The sequence below is a fragment of the Purpureocillium lilacinum genome, assembly GCF_023168085.1.
Source record: "Purpureocillium lilacinum CBS 284.36 DNA, scaffold_2, whole genome shotgun sequence".
Classification (NCBI taxonomy): Eukaryota; Fungi; Ascomycota; class Sordariomycetes; order Hypocreales; family Ophiocordycipitaceae; genus Purpureocillium; species Purpureocillium lilacinum.
In genome coordinates, this window is record NW_027072112.1 from 3,976,964 (window position 1) to 3,996,819 (window position 19,856).

The 19,856-nt window shown below is 59.0% G+C and overlaps 7 protein-coding genes and 1 non-coding gene across 8 annotated transcripts; 4 read left to right on the top strand and 4 right to left on the bottom strand.

The window, feature by feature from the left end:
- Positions 1-311: 311 nt before the first annotated feature.
- Positions 312-394, bottom strand: PLICBS_002966. The gene has a single exon. It is a non-coding gene; the product is annotated as a tRNA-Val (tRNA).
- Positions 395-1,454: 1,060 nt separating this feature from the next.
- PLICBS_002967 (uncharacterized protein) lies at positions 1,455-2,378 on the top strand (the record flags this gene model as incomplete). The annotated part of the gene is made up of 2 exons (XM_018322683.2): positions 1,455-1,596; positions 1,648-2,378. The coding sequence occupies 2 exons, from the start codon at positions 1,455-1,457 to the stop codon at positions 2,376-2,378; spliced, it is 873 nt and encodes a 290-aa protein (XP_018177913.1).
- A 3,959-nt stretch (positions 2,379-6,337) lies between these two features.
- PLICBS_002968 (cysteine synthase 1) lies at positions 6,338-7,509 on the top strand (the record flags this gene model as incomplete). The annotated part of the gene is made up of 2 exons (XM_018322685.1): positions 6,338-6,452; positions 6,512-7,509. The coding sequence occupies 2 exons, from the start codon at positions 6,338-6,340 to the stop codon at positions 7,507-7,509; spliced, it is 1,113 nt and encodes a 370-aa protein (XP_018177915.1).
- A 107-nt stretch (positions 7,510-7,616) lies between these two features.
- Positions 7,617-8,849, bottom strand: PLICBS_002969 (uncharacterized protein; the record flags this gene model as incomplete). The annotated part of the gene is made up of 2 exons (XM_018322686.2): positions 7,617-8,677; positions 8,738-8,849. The coding sequence occupies 2 exons, from the start codon at positions 8,847-8,849 to the stop codon at positions 7,617-7,619; spliced, it is 1,173 nt and encodes a 390-aa protein (XP_018177916.2).
- A 250-nt stretch (positions 8,850-9,099) lies between these two features.
- PLICBS_002970 (mitochondrial 54S ribosomal protein bL19m) lies at positions 9,100-9,816 on the top strand (the record flags this gene model as incomplete). Its single annotated transcript, XM_018322687.1, has 2 exons — positions 9,100-9,244; positions 9,308-9,816. The coding sequence occupies 2 exons, from the start codon at positions 9,100-9,102 to the stop codon at positions 9,814-9,816; spliced, it is 654 nt and encodes a 217-aa protein (XP_018177917.1).
- A 695-nt stretch (positions 9,817-10,511) lies between these two features.
- Positions 10,512-11,150, bottom strand: PLICBS_002971 (uncharacterized protein; the record flags this gene model as incomplete). Its single annotated transcript, XM_018322688.1, has 1 exon — positions 10,512-11,150. One exon carries the CDS (start codon positions 11,148-11,150, stop codon positions 10,512-10,514), a length of 639 nt encoding a protein of 212 aa, XP_018177918.1.
- Positions 11,151-12,442: 1,292 nt separating this feature from the next.
- On the top strand, positions 12,443-15,318 carry PLICBS_002972 (uncharacterized protein; the record flags this gene model as incomplete). Its single annotated transcript, XM_018322689.2, has 4 exons — positions 12,443-13,194; positions 13,272-13,338; positions 13,391-14,370; positions 14,430-15,318. 4 exons carry the CDS (start codon positions 12,443-12,445, stop codon positions 15,316-15,318), a joined length of 2,688 nt encoding a protein of 895 aa, XP_018177919.2.
- Positions 15,319-17,526: 2,208 nt separating this feature from the next.
- On the bottom strand, positions 17,527-19,837 carry PLICBS_002973 (uncharacterized protein; the record flags this gene model as incomplete). The annotated part of the gene is made up of 2 exons (XM_018322691.2): positions 17,527-19,459; positions 19,833-19,837. The coding sequence occupies 2 exons, from the start codon at positions 19,835-19,837 to the stop codon at positions 17,527-17,529; spliced, it is 1,938 nt and encodes a 645-aa protein (XP_018177921.2).
- Between the last annotated feature and the right edge of the window lie 19 nt (positions 19,838-19,856).

The following is a 19,856-nucleotide window of genomic DNA, read 5'->3' on the forward strand; positions in this document are numbered from 1 at the left end:
ACCGTGCCTTAGTTTTCCGTGTACGTACTTTCTGTACCACCATTTTCCAGCTGTCTGTGAGTGTGCTTATTGCCATTGGTGTGTCTGTGGTTGCCGGGTGCCTGTGGATGCTTGGGGCTCCTCTAGGATGCCATATATCCGTCGCCGACAACGCCTGGTGATGGAGATGTCTGATCTTTTCCCCAGCGGCCGTAATGTAATAAATGCCGTACTGTCTCACAAACCTCAAAATAAAACAGCCCTTGCTGCCGTTGCAAAAGTAAAGTTTCAGCAAAGGACAATATTATCGCCGTGCAAAAAAAGAAAGTTCGTAGTCGAGCCGGGAATCGAACCCGGATCTATCGCGCGCTCTACTAATGTGAAGCGATCGTCATAACCTTTAAACTACTCGACCGTGGAGGATTTGAATGGCTAGAGCCATCCGAGTATGCCGAGGAAGACGATATTAGTCTTTGTAAAGGTTTGGTAAAAAGTTGGCCGACTTCCCGATGCTAATTGGTCAGCTTGGGTACCCCCGAGCTGGGAAATGTGGGAGAACCCCACCTGTGGAGCTCAGGGGCTCCAGGGCCAGAGGCAAGCAGCACCCTCTGTGGCAGATGCGCTCGGCTTGTGAACTGACAAGACTCCTGTTCCTGAGGTCATACTGATATCCTTAACGGAGGGTACATCACTGCCGATCAACGTCTACGGGAAGAAAATTGCCCATCATTTTCAGACGAGAACAAGCCTGGATTGCAGCAGAATAGTCTGCCAGAGAATACAATATCGTCGTGACAGTCAGTGACTTCGGCACACTGAACATGCCACCCGGAGAGGGTGAACAGGTATGGTTGATTGTGACCTGGCAGCGGGACATTGAACGCATCTAGGGGAAGTGATTGCTCTATAGAGAAACACTGTCGTACTCAGAAGCTCACGTATAGCCCAACACGAGTTGTTGAAGTTGGGGAGAGTCGCTCCCGAAATGGGCAATTGACGTTGATAGGAGACGGCCTTGAGGAAGGAGCGAGGCGGGACCACCCGCGCAGCAACGGCTCGCCCCGCATTTCGCCTGGGCAAGCACGAAGAGAGCCGTTCCTGCCCAGAGATTGCTATGCAAGGTTGGCGAGCAATTTGCCAGTTGCGGCAGCAGCGACGGACGGCGCTTTTGATGCGCTGAGACAACGCGCCACGGGAATCGGACGAGATGCTGACAAGAACCCCGGAGCCGCGCACTCACAAGGCCCACACCCCGCTGATGAGGGGCCACTGGTTAACCCGCCAGACGTCACTGTTATCCTCGGCTCAAAGCCGACGCTTTCCACTCGCCGAGCTGCTCAATCCCGAAGCCTGCAAGCAATCAACCTCCAAGCAACAACGGCGCGCCCATCCAATTGACGCTTCTTCCGCCCACTCTACGCCGTACGGCTGCTTCCAGATTCAAACGAAACTCGACATTTGTCGCGATTGTCACGATGAACGTCTTCCGAAGCTTGCGCCCGGTCGCCGCGCGGGTCCCGTTCCAGCGGTCGACCCTCCCCCTGGTTGTCCGAGCTTACAGCTCCAAGTCCTACGAGTACATCCAGGTCTCGACCCCGAAGCCCGGCGTTGGCCAAGGTGCGCATGGGACAGATTGAAGAGGCAATGTTCCAAGCTGACCGTTTGAAGTCACTCTGAACCGACCCAAGGCGCTCAACGCCCTCTGCACCCCGCTCATCAACGAGCTCAACGAGGCGCTCAACGACTTCAATGCCGCCGACGACACCTCCGTCATTGTCCTCACCGGCTCGCAGAAGGCGTTTGCGGCGGGCGCGGATATTAAGGAGATGGCGCCGCTGACCTTCTCCGAGGCGTATACCAAGTCGTTCATCGAGTCGTGGTCGCTGTTGACGACGCAAATCAAGAAGCCTATCATTGCCGCCGTCTCGGGCCACGCACTGGGTGGCGGCTGCGAGCTTGCCATGATGTGCGACCTCATTTACTGCACTGAGAACGCCAACTTTGGCCAGCCCGAGATCAAGCTGGGCACCATCCCTGGAGCCGGCGGCAGCCAGCGCCTGACACGCGCGATCGGCAAGGCCAAGGCCATGGAGCTCATCCTCACGGGCAAGTCCTTCTCCGGTGCCGAGGCTGAGAGGTGGGGGATTGCCGCGCGGACGTTCCCGACATACGAGGCGTTGATGGAGGAGACGCTCAAGCTGGCGGAGACGATTGCGGGATACTCCAAGGTGGCGGTCCAGGCGTGCAAGGAGGTGGTCAACAAGAGCCAGGACCTGCCGCTGCGGGACGGAGTCGAGTTCGAGAGGCGCGTCTTCCACAGCCTTTTTGGCAGCCAGGATCAGAAGATTGGTATGAAGGCGTTTGCGGAGAAGAAGAAGGCCGAGTGGACGCACTCGTGAAGCGTTTTGTACGAGCGGGGGTGCTGAGTTCTAATTGAAGCTTTGTTGCGAGCTCTCGTCCGCCTCATCTGTGCTTCCGTGAAGCTGGCCAGCAGCCGGTTCATTGGGCATCGAGATCTCTGGATGCCCCCATGTGACATCTGGCAAGTCGCCATCTACGCTGCAACTGCACATGATGTGAATTAGTGAACATGCAAAATTCGACACTCTCGGCCAGGAAATTGCGAAAATTGAAAGCAGCCAGTGGCCAGCAGAGCCTGAGTTGCTTGTACATACACTCGACCCATGCAACCCAATATCCGCCTCGTATCCAGAGCTCAGCGGCGCAGGTGGAAAAGCGCGGGTCGCTGTTCATGGCATCATCCGCCACCATTTACAGCGACTTTGGGCGTCGAAGCCGCTGCAGCCCCGCCGCCAGCCAAGGAAGGAACAACCCCAGTCACCCCACGGCGGTTCCTGCCAACCACGACCGGAGGTCGACTCTGACAACTCAGCCTCCCCTCCACGATTTTTATTTTCCCACACCATCCCCGTTGCCTCGTGAGCTCCTGCGCTGTAGGACTCGAGAGGCCGTCGCGGGCTAACATGAATGGATTCTCGAAAGCCCAGCCTGGACCTGGAAAAGGAGCTGACGTGCTCTGTATGTATATGCCCTCTCCGACTCCTGAACCCCGCGTTCGACACTCGGGCCCACGCCTGGAAGCTCTGGCCGATTGCTGACCGACGACTGTGAGCCTGCAGATATGCACCGAGCTCCTTTACCAGCCGCTCACCCTTCTTGACTGCCTGCACACCTTTTGCGGAGCTTGTCTCAAGGAGTGGTTCAGTTTCCAAGCTGCCAAGGCCGCGAGGTCACCAACTTTGCCGTCGCCGTCCGATACCATCTTTACATGCCCGTCATGCCGAAGCGCCGTGCGGGACACGAGGCACAACGCCACCGTCGTCACTCTGCTCGACATGTACGTCGCAGCGAATCCGGCCAAAGCACGCTCTGCGGAAGACAAAGAGGAAATGGCAAAAAAGTACAAGCCGGGCGACCAGGTGCTACCGAAGGTGGCTACTCGAGAGCGGACGGCTGAAGAGGAGCGGGAGGAGGAGGAAGACAGACGACTTCTCGATGAGGTCAGAGAGATGAGCTTGAGGGAAGCTGCTACAGGCGTTCCGCAGCCGCTGAGACCTCGCAGACGTGGCGAGAGTCGCTCTGCCGATGGACGGTCGCGGTCATCAAGGAACCACAGCGCAGACGGCCATTCGCGAAGGACAAGAGAGGGCAGCCGACGGCCACGCAGGGACGATAGTGCTAGCCAAAGCTCAGGCCACGTTACAGAGGAGAGAGAACGACGACGAAGGGACTTGAGCGAAGGTGGTCATCGTCAAGTCGAACACCAGACGTCCTTGCGATCTTTGATCGGATCTGCAGACATGACTGAGCGCGATATTGAAAGGGAAATCGAAGACTTTGCACGCCAGATTCAAGAAGAAGGCCTGCTGGATGGCTTGGACTTGGACAACATTGACTTGACTCGAGACGACGAACTGGCCCGCCGCATCACCGAAGCCTACCGACGTCGGCAAAGAGAACGGTCTCGACAGGAAGCTGCAAGGAGAACTAATTCAAGTGGCCAGAATGGAGGATCACGACCTGCGGAGTCGAGCTCGCCCGATTCGAGATTGCGGGCTCCGAGCACAGGCCGGGCCGGTAGCCGTCCTGGAAGCGGCTCTCGATCGGCCAGTGGAAGTAGCCAGCCTGAAGACCGCAGCAGACCGCCGCCGTCAAACACGGCGACACTAGACGCGCGGAACCCGACAAGAAGGGCAAGAAGTAGAACATCCAGCGGTAGCCGCAGCTCTACGACTCCTGTATTCCCGACTATTTCGGACACACGCCCTGCTGCGCGATCGCAGACCGACCTGGCGCTCCGGACACGGACGTCTGACCCAACCACGGGTCGACATAGCTTTAGCGAAGGAAGAAGCTCAAGCACTCCATCAGTTCCTGCAGCGTCCCATGCACCGACCGAGCTTCCTGCATCGACGAGCTCCGGAAATCACGCTTCCTTTGCGAGCCGCGTACCGCGTTGGAATCCGACAACAGAAGAGAGCCCTGCGACTTCGTCGGAGCCCATGTCAACGCAGCCACTTCGGCCACACCGACCCAGCGACCTGGCCATAGTCCATTCAGCAGTATCGAGTCCTGTAACCAGCCCAAGTGGGCATGGCCACCAACGAACCAGATCGCAGCTGTACCCTGAGCCGTCCATTTCGTGTTCAAGGTGCGGCAAGGGGCACATCGAGTACGACGTGCACTACAATTGTGCGATTTGCTCGGGAGGGCAGTGGAACATGTGCCTCGACTGCTATCGAGCAGGGAAGGGGTGCCTGTACTGGTTCGGGTTCGGATACGGCGCCTGGACCAAGTGGGGAAAGGCGCGGCGACAAGACGAATCGCTCGCGCCGCCTCATATGTTGACTGCTTGCCGATACCATCCGCCGCCATCGGTTCCAGGAGGCGCAGACGGACGAAAGACTCTGACGACGGACGATCCGAGAGGCAGGCTGGAAACGGGCACATTCTGCGCCAACTGTTTTGCCTGGACCAACAACTGTTACTGGCGCTGCGACGTTTGTAATGAAGGAGACTGGGGCTTCTGCAACGACTGTGTGAACCAGGGAAGGTCTTGCACACACATGCTCTTGCCTTTGACGCATGAAGCCTCTCAGTCTCTCAGCCGGCCAAGAAGCCCGCGGTCACCAGGTAGGCCACCGACGGCGACGGTACTCTTGGGGCCCCAGGCGAGCAGTATCGGACCATTCAAGCCACTCACATTTCGGACGAGATGCGACGTGTGCCAGGACGGCATTTCGCCGCTGCAGGTGCGCTACCACTGCTTCAGCTGCACGAGTGTTTTGGTCCCAGATGCACCGCCAGGAGACTATGATATCTGCGCCTCGTGTTACAATGAGCTTGTCTCTCAGGGGCGTATTAGCGCCGAAAATGGTCATTCTGGCTGGCGGAGATGCCTGAACGGACACCGGATGGCCGTGATCGGGTTCGTGGATGGCAAGGTCGGGCAGTGGAGGTTTGTCGAAAGAGATATTGTGGGCGGACGAGTCCTGCGATCGGAGCCATACCAAGGCCAAGGCCCCGAGCATGGAGACCAGGGATTGCAGGTTTGGTCCTGGCGGAGAGGGGAGGAGAATTGGGAGCGCCTCGTCACGAAGGATGTCGCGGCAACGGCCCCAGGTGTGGCTGGTTCCGTCACTTACACGCAGAATTTTCCTCCGGATGGCGGCTTGGGCCTGAGAGCACACGCGAGGTGGTCGTGGTATCCCAAGGAGGGAGCAGAGGATGAGCTGCTCTTTCCCAAAGGGGCGGAGGTTCGGGAAATCGAAGATGTCAACGGGGATTGGTTCTTTGGAACATATATGGGGGCAAAGGGATTGTTCCCAGCTCCGTACGTCCGGGCATCGGACCAGGTCTCATAAGCTGTGGCTGGTCCGGGCCGCGCAAGGTTGGGGAACGCGAGTACGGTAGCAAGGCAGACCAAGCAGGGTTGCCCCAGCGTTTACATACAGAAATTGGATATGCTTGTCTAATGAATACTTACTTCGTGCTGTGGAGAATATTGAAGACCCGGACATGGAACAATTGCGGGACTCGGGCCGTCGGCGGCTTGAGGTCCCTCGGCGTCCACTATGGGGCCGCCCCGGCATCTCGGCGAGTACCTGCAAATGACGTGATCGCGCCCTGTGCCGGAATGGATGCGCCTGTGGCTCCCCACCACCGACTCATTCATAGCTCTCCCACGGCTGCCGGGCTGGTCAGCGTCCTTTGCATTTGTCACCTCGCTCACGTCCTTTTGGCAGCTGTACGAGCCCCGGCGCGCCCAATTGACAATAGCTGCAGCTTCCGAGTCAGTTACGACCACGATCGCGTTCACACTTGCGCGCCAGCCATCATGTTCCGACACAGCGCGCGGAGGCTGGCCGTGGCGGCGGCCAAGGCAGCGGAGCCGAGCGCGCACACGCTGGCCGTGTCCAAGGCGCAGGGCATTGCCAAGGGATTGACCGGAGGTGCGTGCCGTCCTTCTGCCGAACCGTCATGTCGCCAGTCGCTAACGTCGAGCTCGCAGCCATCGGAAACACTCCCCTTATCCGCCTCAACCGGCTCTCCGACGAGACGGGCTGCGAGGTGCTGGGCAAGGCCGAGTTCATGAACCCCGGCGGATCGGTCAAGGACCGGGCGGCGCTGTACGTGGTCAAGGACGCCGAGGAGCGCGGGCTGCTGCGGCCGGGGGGCACCGTGGTGGAGGGCACAGCGGGCAACACGGGGATCGGGCTGGCACACGTGTGCCGGTCGCGCGGCTACAAGCTCGTCATCTACATGCCCAACACGCAGTCGCAAGGCAAGATCGACCTGCTGCGCCTGCTGGGCGCCGAGGTGTACCCCGTGCCCGCCGTGGCCTTCGATAACCCCGAAAACTACAATCACCAGGCGCGCCGCCACGCCGAGCGCCTCGACAACGCCGTGTGGACGAATCAGTTCGACAACACGGCCAACCGCCGCGCGCACATCGAGACGACGGGGCCCGAGATCTGGGCGCAGACGGAGGGGCGTGTCGACGCCTTTACGTGCGCGACGGGCACGGCGGGCACCCTCGCCGGCGTCACGCGCTACCTCAAGGACGCGTCGGGCGGTCGGGTCAAGAGCTTCCTCGCCGACCCGCCGGGCAGCGTGCTGCACTCGTACATCAGCTCCGGCGGCAAGCTGATCGAGCGCACGGGCTCAAGCATTACGGAAGGCATCGGCCAGGGCCGCATCACGGACAACTTGCAGCCGGACATTGGCCTCGTCGACGGCTCGCTGCACATCTCGGACGAGAAGAGCATCGAGATGGTGTACCGCTGCCTCGACGAGGAGGGGCTCTATCTTGGCGCCAGCTCGTCCCTCAACGTGGTCGCCGCGAAGGAGGTGGCCGAGAAGCTCGGCAAGGGTCACACCGTCGTCACGATGCTGTGCGACGGCGCCTACCGCTACGCCGACCGTCTCTTCTCGCGCAAGTGGCTCGTCGAGAAGAAGCTGATCGGCGCCATTCCCAAGCACCTCGAAAAGTACATAGTTTTGCCATAGAGGGTGATCTCTTTGATGGCTTTGTATGTTGTACAAGATGATAGAATTATACACAGATTTCCCCAACGCTGCCAGCCACGCTCCGTATAGATAGCCCCTCGCGCCGCTTAGGCGCTTGACCAGCTCGGCGTCTTACCCACCACCTTTTCGTACTCGTCCTCCCAGCCCTTTGTCCGTCCCGGCGCCGTCTGGACAAATTCACTGAGGTGCTTCTCGAGGGCATCCTCGACAGGGGCCAGGCTCTTTGCCTCGTCGCCTAGAAGTTCCCGTGTTGTCTGGATGCCCTTGATGTTCTGCGCGAGCACCTGCACATATGAACTGCCGTTGAGCGCCTGGGGTACCCGCGCGCCGCTGCTCCTCTCGGGTGTCGGGTTGAGTTTGGCAAACTCATCCAGGATCGCCAGGTCCTGCGGCGCGCCGCCTTCCCATAGAGACTCGAGCAAAGTCACATCATCTCGTAGCAGGGACAGGTCCTGCTCAGCCGACTCGCCCGCCTCCTGCTCCGCCTTGACGGCTGACGACCGCGCAAACAGAACCATGCCACGAACGACGCGCGAATAGTGCAGCCTGTCGCGTGACCGCACCGTCTGGAGCATGTGCTCTGGCCGCTGAAGCAGGTCCAGCACCTGCTCTGCCCACCGCAGCGCCTGCCGGGCCTCGGCCACGTCGCCGGGGTTCGCGGCGGTCTTGTCGTTCACGTAGGCGAGCACCCGCACGACGGTCTCGCGGTTCGTCAGTAGCAGGCCAGTCTTGTCGGACTGCTTTGCGCACTCGATAACTGCGTAGATTTGGCCGCGCGACCCGGCGACGCGCACCACCTTGCCCCAGTGGTCGGGCTTGAGCTTGATGCCGGCCTTCTTGTACCCGGCCAGCAGGGTGCCCAGGTTCGTCCAGTCCTCGCTCGTGTGCATGTTTCCGAGGGCCTTGGCTAGGATCGCCTTGGAGTTCTCGATTCCCTTGAAGCGGTCGATGGAGGAGAACTTGTGCTCGAGGCCCTCGACCTCGATGACAACCGGGTTCTGCTCCAGGTAGGAGCGCATCTTGGGGTCAAAGACCAGCTTGCGCTGCTTCTCGGGGAGGTACGCGGGGAGGATGATTTTCTCTTGTATCGTGCGGAGGATGGCGTTGAGGTCGCTGTTGTCGGTCTCGGCGAATACGGCCCTGACGCCTGTTGGGGGACTGTCAGCAAAGAATCGAGACGAGCGTTGAGGCGCAGACGGGGACGAACCATGAGCGGGCGACGAGCTGAACTGCCTCGAGTGGCAGGCAATTAGCCTTGAGGAGGGCCCTTGGCACCGGCCCAGCGACCTGAGGGCCGACGTCAACGACCGATTCGACATGATTGCTTGCTATCTGCAGCTCGTGAAACCGATGCCAAAAAGTTCCAGCACGGACGACTTGATGCAGCACGCGAGACGGGTCGAGGAGTGGGTCGGAGAAAGAATGTGCCGGGCCAATCACGCCCCGCAATTGGCTGCCTGTCCCTGGCCGTCCGCTAGCGATGCTTCAACGCCAGTGCTTTGTGACCCGGAATTTCTTTACGTTGACGTCTCGACTCTCGAGATCCTCGACAGCCCAACCCCAACCACAATGAACGCCACAGCTCTCAGGCGGCCTCTCGGCTGCCTCAAGGCGGCGCTGAGACAGACGAGACACCAGAGGGCGTCGCAAAGATGCCTAGCCACGGCGGCAACAACCCCGTCAGAAACCAAGGAGGCCATTAGCATCAGGCAACGTACGTCCACTCCATTATCACGTTCTTGTTGCGCTACACTCTAGCTCACGTGGCTATATGCAGGCGCCGAGGCCGAGAAGATCAGCAGATTCCAAATATGGCCGCAGGTCCCGTCGGTCCGATCCACGCACCCCGACCCGATGCCCGTTCTTCGACAGCAGGCCATTGCGGCGCTCGACCCGACGGGCGCGCGAACGCGGCTCTTCTCGCGCGAGCATGCCGACAGCGCCAAGGTGGGCGACGTGCTCATGGTGACGACCAAGGCGGGCGAGCCCTTCTCGGGAGCCTTCATTCAGATCCGGCGGCGAGGCACCGACACGGCAATCCTGCTGCGCGGGCAGATGATGCGGACGGGCGTGGAGCAGTGGTTCAAGGTCTACAGCCCGACGGTCACGGGTATCGACATCATCTGGCGCCGGCCGAAGCGGGCGAGGAGAGCCCGGCTCACTTACATGCGCCAGCCCAAGCACGACATGGGCAGCGTGGACCAGCTCGTGTCAGCGTGGAAGAAGGAGAGGTACGCCCTGCGGAGCAAGTCGAAGCAGGCGCCGGGCAAGAAGGCAAGGAAGTGAGTGGCGACGGGGGTGTATTCGCGTGTATGATATGCCGAAAGATATCAATGTACAATGGACAAATCAGCGCAACGGCGCGATCCCCGATGCCTGGTGACCCTTACAAGACGGCACCCTGGGCCCTTCACAAGACCTGCCGAGCTATGCGTCCCGAGCTGCGCTTTGTTGGTCAAGTAGGCGGGTTGTGTCCCGCGTCATGTGCCAGAAAGGTTGAGTGTTTCATGAGCATGGCCCGGGAGTGCGCTTCAGGGGCTGACTCGAAGCAGCACATGCCGCCCAGAACGCTGCTCAATGAGACGGACCACTGGCGTCGCTCGCTCTACACAGGGTGCTGTCCAATTGACGGACGAAGACTGGGAGAGTTGGTCCATGACCTTTGACCCTGTTGCATATCTTGCAGGCGTTTCACGAGATCGGGGAGGCGGGCTGTGCATCAGACATGAATGCATGGGGGATCGGCGTATGGTTTTCATGCAACGATGCTTGACGCACCACAAAGGACGAATTCTCGAACTTGATGCGCATGGCGCTGGCTCAAATGCAATACATGCCGTGAAGGCATTGCCCTCACTTCTCATCATGCTTATACCCCGGTATTATGCCTCTGTCTGTGCTTGCGCGCCACGCCCGTGTCCGTCCAGTCCAGTTGGGCGTCCGTCCGCCATTCAGTTAACATTCGGCGCAGGAGTCGGCAATCAGGAGGGCGCAGAATTCCTGCTCTTCGACGTAGCCGCCCAGGGACCCCGGTCGAGCTCCGCATGCATGATCGCCTTTGGTTGCGGCCACAGCGCGACGCATTCTTCGATGCCCAACGGCGGTTCCCTCTCACGCATACCTAGGATGGTGCCAAACGTCTCCATATCCCATTCGTGCACTTCATTGCTTACACGGCGCTCTACGGACCGGCCGGACAGCACTACGGTAATATTCTGGGTGATCGTCTCGCCATAGAGGGTGGGCTGCTTCCAGATGTTGGTTTTCTCGTCATGGGCGCTCTGCCAGACGCTGATGCGGAAATGATACGTGTGGCCTGCGGTTTCCGGCCGGAACGCGAGGTTCTCAAAGGAGAACCAGAGTCTGCCGGAAAAGGTGGCAGTCAGGGGGATTATGTTGACGCCGCTTACGACAGAGTCGACAGAATGTGCAGGCTGGTTCTTTTCGACCCGCCTGCCATCGACGACGGCGAGGCTCATGCGGGCTTGGTAGAGGTGCGGTCTCAGGACCGCTTCATCAGGTACTTCGGCGCAGACGGTGATATGGGGGGCGATGGTCTCGCCGATGGGTTGCACCCTGGGCGGCAAGTTCACTTGCATTTTGGGCTTATCTTTAGCCATGGCGACGGGCTCTCTCTGAGAGGCAGTGGTATCTCGTAGCAACAAGAGGCTATCGTGACGAAGACAAGGCGAGGGCCATGTCTCGCACGGTTATAAAGGAAGCCCTGCGGGCTGTTGTCGAAGTTGAATTCACGTGGTTGCATCACGGCCATTTGAGTCGTGCTCATCCAGTGTCATTAGGCGAGCCAGGCCATCTGAATGACGGTAACTGAAGCTGTTTTTGCGGCGCAAATCCGCACCTCTGAACTGACGGAGACCTGTGAATCAGGAACGGGACAAGTTGTTCTGGAGGTTTGGACATCGCGTCAGTGGCATGTTTCCGGAGTGCTCAATGGATCATGAACCGAGTCGGCACACGAATACGCCGGCCTGTTGGGCGCATCATCAGACGAAGGCCATTTGAGCCGAGCAATCACGCAGTGCACACGGTCGAGGAGGGCACTTGAGCATGACGCAGCGGCTCCCACAGGCCCTGCAATACCACGATGGACGCCAATGACGGCACCGAGCACTGCCCCGCCACCAGCATCCCCGGCGCCGGAGTCACTCAAGCCAACGGCTAGGGCCGATCGACGCCGGGGTGAATCGTCTCAGAGTTGGGCCCTGGGTCCCCTCGCGCGTCGCAGCATCGCGCCGTGTGTATGCGCGCATTGAGTTCGGGGTTGAAAGCGGGATGGCGACAGGCTCAGATAGCGCTGCGCCACCGGGGACGGGGCTGGCATATAAACGGCGCCGCGGCGTCGTCTGTTGTTGTCCGGCGATCGTCTCCGCGTGGGCGGCTGTTGTTGTTTTCCAACAAGCTGCTGCTCTCTGTCAACATCAACAATGGGAGAGCATTGCTTTGCCTGCCCGAACCCCGACGCCACCTGATAAAGCTGCAATCACCTCGTCGAAACAGAAAAGGCAACGGTGCTGTGAAACACACGGCCGATAGGAGCTGATTACTCTCCTCAACAGATCGACCCCCTTGGCTGTGCGGGCGAGGTTCACATACCCCCGACGTATCGATAAGCACACATTGGACCGCAGCCCTGCCGGCATTGGCCTCACGTTTGCCTGCCCGAACAGGGACCCAGCAGCAGCAAGCAACAGCGCCGCATCTCACAGGCGCTCGAGTCCCGGAGTCTGGAGTCTGGACCCTGCCCGCAATTCAATCAAATTGATCCCCCAGCACGGGGCAGCGCTGGACGCCACCAGTCGGCCGGCTGGGTCAGGCACCAAGGTACGGCCAGTAGCGCGCAAACAGTGGGCTTCCGCCCCTAAAAATGGCCGCTAGCCCCGCGCCTCCGCCAATGGCGGCACCCGCTCCAGGCACCGTCGCCCGCCCCCAGCGGAGCCCGTCACCGCCGCCCGGCAACCTGGAATCCGGCGAGCGGTTCCCCCAATTTTGTTTACTCGCCTCGGGCTCTGATAGCTCGCCGCCGGGGGCCCAATGCCACTGCCCTGGCTGCTGCGCCAGCGCCCAGACTGCCGTCCAGATTATCAACACCACCACCACGTGCAACGACGACGGCGACGTCTCTCCTCCATACTCGTACTCATTCGCCAACAACCCCAGGCACTCGTACGCTTCCGACTGCAGCTCCTCGACGTCGCGCACGCAGCAATCCAGACCGTCCCGCTCGCCCACCCAGTCGAGCGTTTCCACATCCGCCACCAGCGTCTTTGATCAAGACGGCCCGGGAGACCACCAGCCCGCGCCCCCGAGCCGTCGTCGGCAGGCCGCCCCCACCAACCGCAGCAGACGAGACAAAGAGCTGCTGCATGCAGCGCGCCAGCAGCGGTCAGGAAGCAACAGGCAGCCGCCGCCGCCGTTGGGCCCCGACAAGACAAGGGATACCGCGAGAGCGCCCTGGCTGCGTCACAGAGGCTCCAGCGGGAGCGCCAACGCCGCCCATCGCAGAACCAGCAACAACGGCAACGGCAACCCCATCGACGACGCCCGAGCCGCCCTCGAGCCGCCGCATGATCAGGGTCTTGCGAGGATGACGTTTACCGAGCAGCAGCGCTGGATCACCGTCCAGCAAAAGACGTTTACGAAATGGTGCGTGGTCCCCCTTATCCCTTGTCCCCGTCAGCGGGGTCGGCGTGTCGGCCAGCTGCTCACGCGACTTTGCGCAGGCTCAATACCAAGATTGACGCTCGGGATCTCGAGGTCAAGGACTTGGTCAGCGACCTCAGCGATGGTGTAAGTGCTGTATCCCACGATGCGACATCTGGTTCTCTTGCTGACTGCCTAGGTGATACTTATCCATCTGCTCGAATGCCTCTCCAACGAGTCCCTCGGCCGTTATGCCTCGAAACCGAAGCTTCGTGTGCAAAAATTCGAAAATGCCAACCTGGCTCTGGACTTTATCAAGTCCAGGGGTATTCAGATGACGAATATCGGTGCCGAGGATGTCGTCGACGGCAACCGCAAGATTGTCCTCGGCTTGATATGGACACTGATTCTTCGCTTCACCATTAGCGACATCAACGAGGAGGGCATGTCGGCCAAGGAGGGCCTGCTGCTCTGGTGTCAGCGAAAGACGGCATGCTACGACGAGGTCGAGGTGCGAGACTTTAGCGGTAGTTGGAACGATGGCCTGGCGTTTTGTGCCCTCCTCGACATCCACAGACCTGACCTCATCGACTTTGATGCCCTCGACAAGTCGGACCACCGCGGCAACATGCAGCTCGCCTTTGACATTGCCCACGAAGAAATTGGTATCCCCAAACTGCTCGATGTTGAAGACGTGTGCGACGTTCCCAAGCCTGACGAGCGAAGTCTCATGACCTATATAGCATACTGGTTCCATGCCTTTTCTCAGATGGAAAAGGTCGAGAATGCCGGCCGCCGCGTCGAAAAGTTCGTCAACAACATGCAAGGCGCCTGGGAGATGCAGAGCGCTTACGAGCGGCGCATGCGTCAGCTCCTCAAGACGCTCAGCAACCAGGTCGAGCAGTGGCAAGGCGCCAAGTTTGAGGGCACGTACGCCGACGCCAAGGCGCAGGCCACCGAGTTCGCTGCGTACAAGCGCGGCCTCAAACGAGAGTGGGTGGCAGAGAAGAGCGACCTGGCGACGCTGTTGGGCAATATCAAGACCAAGCTGGGAACGTATCGACTCCGCCCGTACGAGCCACCGGCCGAACTGCGGTTGGAAGTGCTGGAGCAGGCCTGGGCGACGCTGGCCAAGGCCGAGATGACGCGGGCGCAGCTGATAAACGAGACAATTCGAGAGTAAGTGCCCACCCGCGTGCGAGGCTTCTAGATGGGCAAAGGCTAACTAATATTCGCAGCATCAAAAACGCCCTGCGCAAATCCTTTGCGGACAAAGTCAACGACTTCGCCATGGCCCTCAACACGATGCAGCTGGCCATATCGGGGCTGGACGGCGATGTCGAGGACCAGTTGCATCATGTCAGGAAGTTGAGCGACAACCTCGCCCCGCTAGATCGGTACCTGGAGACCATCGCGGCCGTAGACGCCAAGTGCGCCGAGGCCAACATCGAGGAGAACGACTTCACGACGTACACGTATGACGAGCTGTCGTACGAACTGAGCCTCGTCAAGTCGTCAGTTCAGAAGAAGCTATCGTTCCTGGAGAACCAGATGGTGGCGCGCAACATGACGAACCTGACGCCGATCCAGCTCGAGGAGTTTGAAAGCGTGTTCCGGCACTTTGACCGCGACGACACCAACTCGCTGCAGGAGCTCGAATTCAGCGCAGCGCTGGCATCCCTGGGGCTGGTATTTTCAGAAGACGAGATGCACGACTACTTTGTGGAGACGTCCAACGGGCGCGACTACGTGACCTTTGAGCAGTTCATCCGGTTCATGGTGGATGTGACTGAGGACCAGAACACGGCGGAGCAGGTGTTCCAGTCGTTCCGGGAGGTGGCCGATGGCAAGCCGTACGTGACGGAGATGGACCTACGACACAGCTTGGTGCCGGACGAGGTGATTGATCAGCTAGTGGAGATGATGCCGCCGCACAAGGGACCAGATATGTCGGGCGACCGGGGCCAACCGCAGTACGACTACATCTCGTTCATGGAGAAACTTATCAACGACGAGCGGGCGGCCGCGGCGGCGGCAGACGTGCCGAGCGGCGTGCTCCAGGACAGGACCAACGTTGGCGACGCAAGCCCGCGACGGGGCGCCAAGACGAACGGCATGGACGGATGACAGGAATGCATCGGCAAGATAGGGGACGGGGTGGAGGGGAGGGACTGCGATGTGGCATTTGGTCGCTCTCATTGCAGGTATATATAATGTATGGTCTCGGGGCTGACGGGCGGATGCCGCTGCCTTCGGGGTGTATCAGTTCAACGTATAAAGCATCACTGGATGGTGTTCACGGGCAGGAACGTGAGGCGGGTATGGAGCAGTGACGGGACGACTTGGTCCATCGTTCTTGGGTATAGGTACTAGCAACTTTTGATCTGATTGCCAGGCGGGCTACAATGACACCGGACTGTGAAAGTAGAGCTCCAGATTGATGTGGCAAAGAACGCCCAACAGACACATGGACAGGCCCACTGAAGGCTCCGATATGCATGCGAAAGGGGGCACCTGGGCCACCACTTAGACAAAAACGTTTTCAACCTTGTTGCATGCTTTGCACTTTGTGTTCGGCTACAGCTATCCGTACGGCGTCACACCTCGTAGGCTTTTTCCCGCGTGCCACGCGGTCCGGGTATGCCCTAGCCGAAGTCCGTCTGCGGCTAACGCCAAGGATAGACGATGGAAAACAGCAGTGTCGCACCGTCTGCCGCTGCAACTCACGAATATACGCGCATACAACTCGCCAAGCCGCTCCGATAGACACGTACCCGAAGGCTCGTTGCACAAGTCCAGAGGCGACTCACCCTCCGCTAGGAGAGTTGCATATGCAACTTACTATTAATAGTTACAGACTTCGAATTAGAAGCAGCACCTACCTAGGGCGTTAGAGCTCTCCAGGGGGTGCGTCATGGTTCGCATCGTCTGTTCCCCGCAAACGGATCCCGAGCAGCCAGGCATCTTCTGCCTGGCCGCGACTCACTAAGGTCTCCAAGCACGGAACAGGACATCGGAAAGCACATTAACTCACTTATAGCTATTATTAACACGTTTATTGCTAAGAGGTTAGTGCCAGAGATGGACGCATCTCCGCACGCCAGTCTGCAATGCCCTGCAGCTGCGAGCCACGGCGATCCAAAGGAAACGGCAAAAAGAACGGAAACCAAGTAGGACAAACTGGCAAAACTTAGGCAGGGTGGGCCCAGGGTCCTGGCTAAGAAAGGAGAACTGATGTCATCAGGAGGCTCTGCGCTCCATCCTGTCATCAGGAGGTGCGCTGCTCCCTCGTAACCGAACTCGCTTTTTGTCTCTCCACTCCAGGCCGTGGGGCGGCAACTATGGAACGAAGACCGAAAAGGCTTTCGCCCATTCTAGCAGTCAGGATTCGAACAGCCGGGGGTTCGGATTCGCACAAGTACGGCACCTTACCACTCCGCCATCCGTCCCCTCCTGACTGCTGATAGCATGGTGTATTATTTTGAGTTAAGTAGTGTTCGCACGCTTCCGAGTGCGAGAGACGCGGGTGCCATGCTGTCGCATACAAGTTTGGTGTATTGAGCTGGCGAGGACGTCGTGAAGACTTACACGCGGGATCCCGTGACTTCCCAATGCGGTAAGGTGAGACCCACATTACGGTAAACACGCCCTCGGCAGCAGACGAAAGAGGTCGCGGCAGCTCTTCATTTCGTTCTCCTTAAAGATCCCATTGTACCAGACGATGTTCAAACTTGGATCGAGCCTTCATTTTCATCAGGCTATGACAGGATATTCGCCAAGTCTCCACGAGCTATATATCCAGACTTCACAGCGCGTCGCATGATGCAACACAGATTCTCTCTACGTCTACCCTCCCAACTTGACGTCTGGTCGCGGAGATGATTGACGGCTGCCCATCCAGACATTTCTGTCTCATACTGTGCCTACCGAGAAGGCACAGAATTCGTTTATGGTTCCGCGATAGTACGTGCGAATAGTTTTATGAATGCAAGACTACATCAAGAGCGCCTCCACGGATCTGCTTGGAAGGTGATGTTGGCATAGGCGGTAGCAAGCCATGAAGGTAATGACGTGACCCCATCGCCGCGCCACGTCCACGCGAGGCGCGACGGGCTCGAGCATGCGAGCAGCCAGCGCCGTAGCTCCATAACAGTATACTACTTTGCATATAATGATCTCGGCCTTGCAGATAGTGTTTCCAATTTTGGCAGTTGACATACTTGCCCGGCATGTAAGTATAACGACAAGGAGTAGCGCTGGGAGCTGTAAGGTGCATGATAACTGGTCGCTGTCCATCGGAGTCGCTTCCCTCCCATGGCCAGCTCTGCCCGTCTCTTAAGCCAAATGCGGGAACTCTGCGACGCCGATCCCGCCATGCTGCCGCCTCATGTGAGTGTATACAAGCTGTCCCTCAGAAAAAGACTCCAAGCACACCCAGCAAATATGGGTTTGGCAATTGCGGCAAGTCAAATGATTGCAGCCGAACGTCTTTTGTATCATAATCCCACATCCGGGGCAGTTCTTTATGCCAAGTTTGTCTTTGGAAGCCTCCAGTGCCTTGGAGCCGCCGGAAATGAGGTCGCGGTGCTCAGCACAAGTCTGACCGTCGTGCGAGGCGTTGCACGCCGTGCATACGACCTTGAGGCATGAAGGACATGTGATCAAGGGACTTTCGCCGGTGCCGCTTGCGCCGCCTTGGTGTTCCGACGGCTTCGCCGTGCGGTAGATCTGGGGGCAGTCCGCGGTGGGACAGTTCTTCAGATGGTTGAGATTGCGGGCCAGGTGGGTTGCGAAAGCGGCCTCGAGGACGTCTTCCAGGGCTGCGGATGGGAGATGCGCCTGAAGCTCGCTCTTCAGAACCACCTTTCTGCAATTCCCGGCATCGCCTTGGCACTGGATACTGGGGCCGGGGTCGACGCCAGCAAGGCAGAGATTCTCGAAGCAGCCGGCACAGTAGACGTGTTTGCAGGACGTTTGTACCGGGTTTTCGGCTTCCGTCCAGCAGATAGCGCACTCAGCGATTGAACCGCCTTCTTGCTTTGCCCATGATTCCAGATCTTTGCCTCGGAGGATTTCTCGCGCAGCGCGGTGATCCAGTTCAGATCCCGTCACAGAAATACGTCTGGTGGTGATGTCCACGCTGACCTTGTCCTTCCCGATGGCCGCGACGATGGCTTGATACCCACCCTTGACCGCGCGGGAGAGTCGCTTCGCATCGAGTTCAATGACATGCGTTGATGATGAGTCGGCTTTGGAAAGCTCGGTGAGAGCCTGCTGCGCCTCTTGACGTTGCCGTCGCGGACCCAAAAGTCGGATACGAGACCTGCGTTTGTCGCGGACGATGAGAATGCCAAGTTCCCGCTCAAGCTGCCTCATCTTTTCAAAGGCGGGACCGTTGGCAGCGAAGGAGGGCGACCATACGGCCTCGCCGTCACTCATCAGAACTTCGCCACCAATGATGGCCTCCAGCGTGTCCTTGGCTTTGGCTACATCCTCCCTGCTTTCGCCCTCGAGCTTGAGGACCCGGAGGCTTTGGGAAGGAGGATACGCAATGTAGACCAGATGCTGCTCCACCCAGGCTTGCTTATGCTCGGCTATCTCTTGCTCGACGGCATCATAGACGCGAGTGGGGATCTTGAGCCTCGCAGAGTGCACGAGCTGCACTGTCAGCTTGCCATTCTTGTTGAATGGCAGAGGCGTGTTGTTGAGCGACATGGTCGCCTGCCTGGCATCCTCGTCATTCATGAACCAAGCCTTGGCTTTGAAACGCTTCCCTGCTCCTTCCAGGGCACCTTCCCATCGCTCCAGCGGCCCAGATTGGAGCAATAGTGATTCGATCGACGTGTTTGCCGTTGGCAAGTCGACGTGGTAACTTGAAGCGCTCAACTCGACATGGTTAGGAGCCAATTTGGCGGAGATGTTTCTCGTCACATCTCCCTTCTGAGCCAGCGATGGAACATCTGAAAGCCTTATTGTCCACGCGGAAGGATTTCTGTCGTCTCTGCCTCGTGGAAGCCATCCGCCGCGTGTATACCCTCTGCCGCCTGTGAGGCTGGTGCTGCGCGTGGGCGCAGCGCACTGAACCTTTTGGCTCAGAACTTTATAGGCGCCAGCCGAGAAATTGGAGCCAACCTGCCTGGCAGTATCTCCAATGCCAAAATTCAGCCAGGCAGTTTTGGTGGCCTTGTGCCACGAGCAATAGACCTTCTTCGAGTCGACTCGGCGGTAATTGGTCGTCTGAGGCATCGAGGCGTTGATCGGAACAGCCCTGGGAGCATCGGCCCCCTTCGCCGCCAGTATCTCACAAAGACGCTTCGCAAACTGAGCGTCTTCGACCCTCACGTCAACGCTGCCATGGGCATTATTTTTCGGTGCCGCAATGCGAACGCAGTCCTCCTGCACGACGAAGCCATGCGTCGTGAGAAGCTCAACAACAGAGCTTGCATTTGTATCTTGAGGTAGATTGCTGATGCGAACTGCAGAGAAATCAGAAGGGAAGCTCACTTTGGTCACGACGGCTCCGTCCCCGTAGTAGACCAAAGCGCCTTGGAGCTCGCGACGCCAGTTCTCGGGCATCGAGCCTTCCTACTCGCGAATTAGCCCATACGCAGACCACGAGCTTCTGGGCGGTGTTCTGATACCTCATCTTGCACCACGCTCTCTGT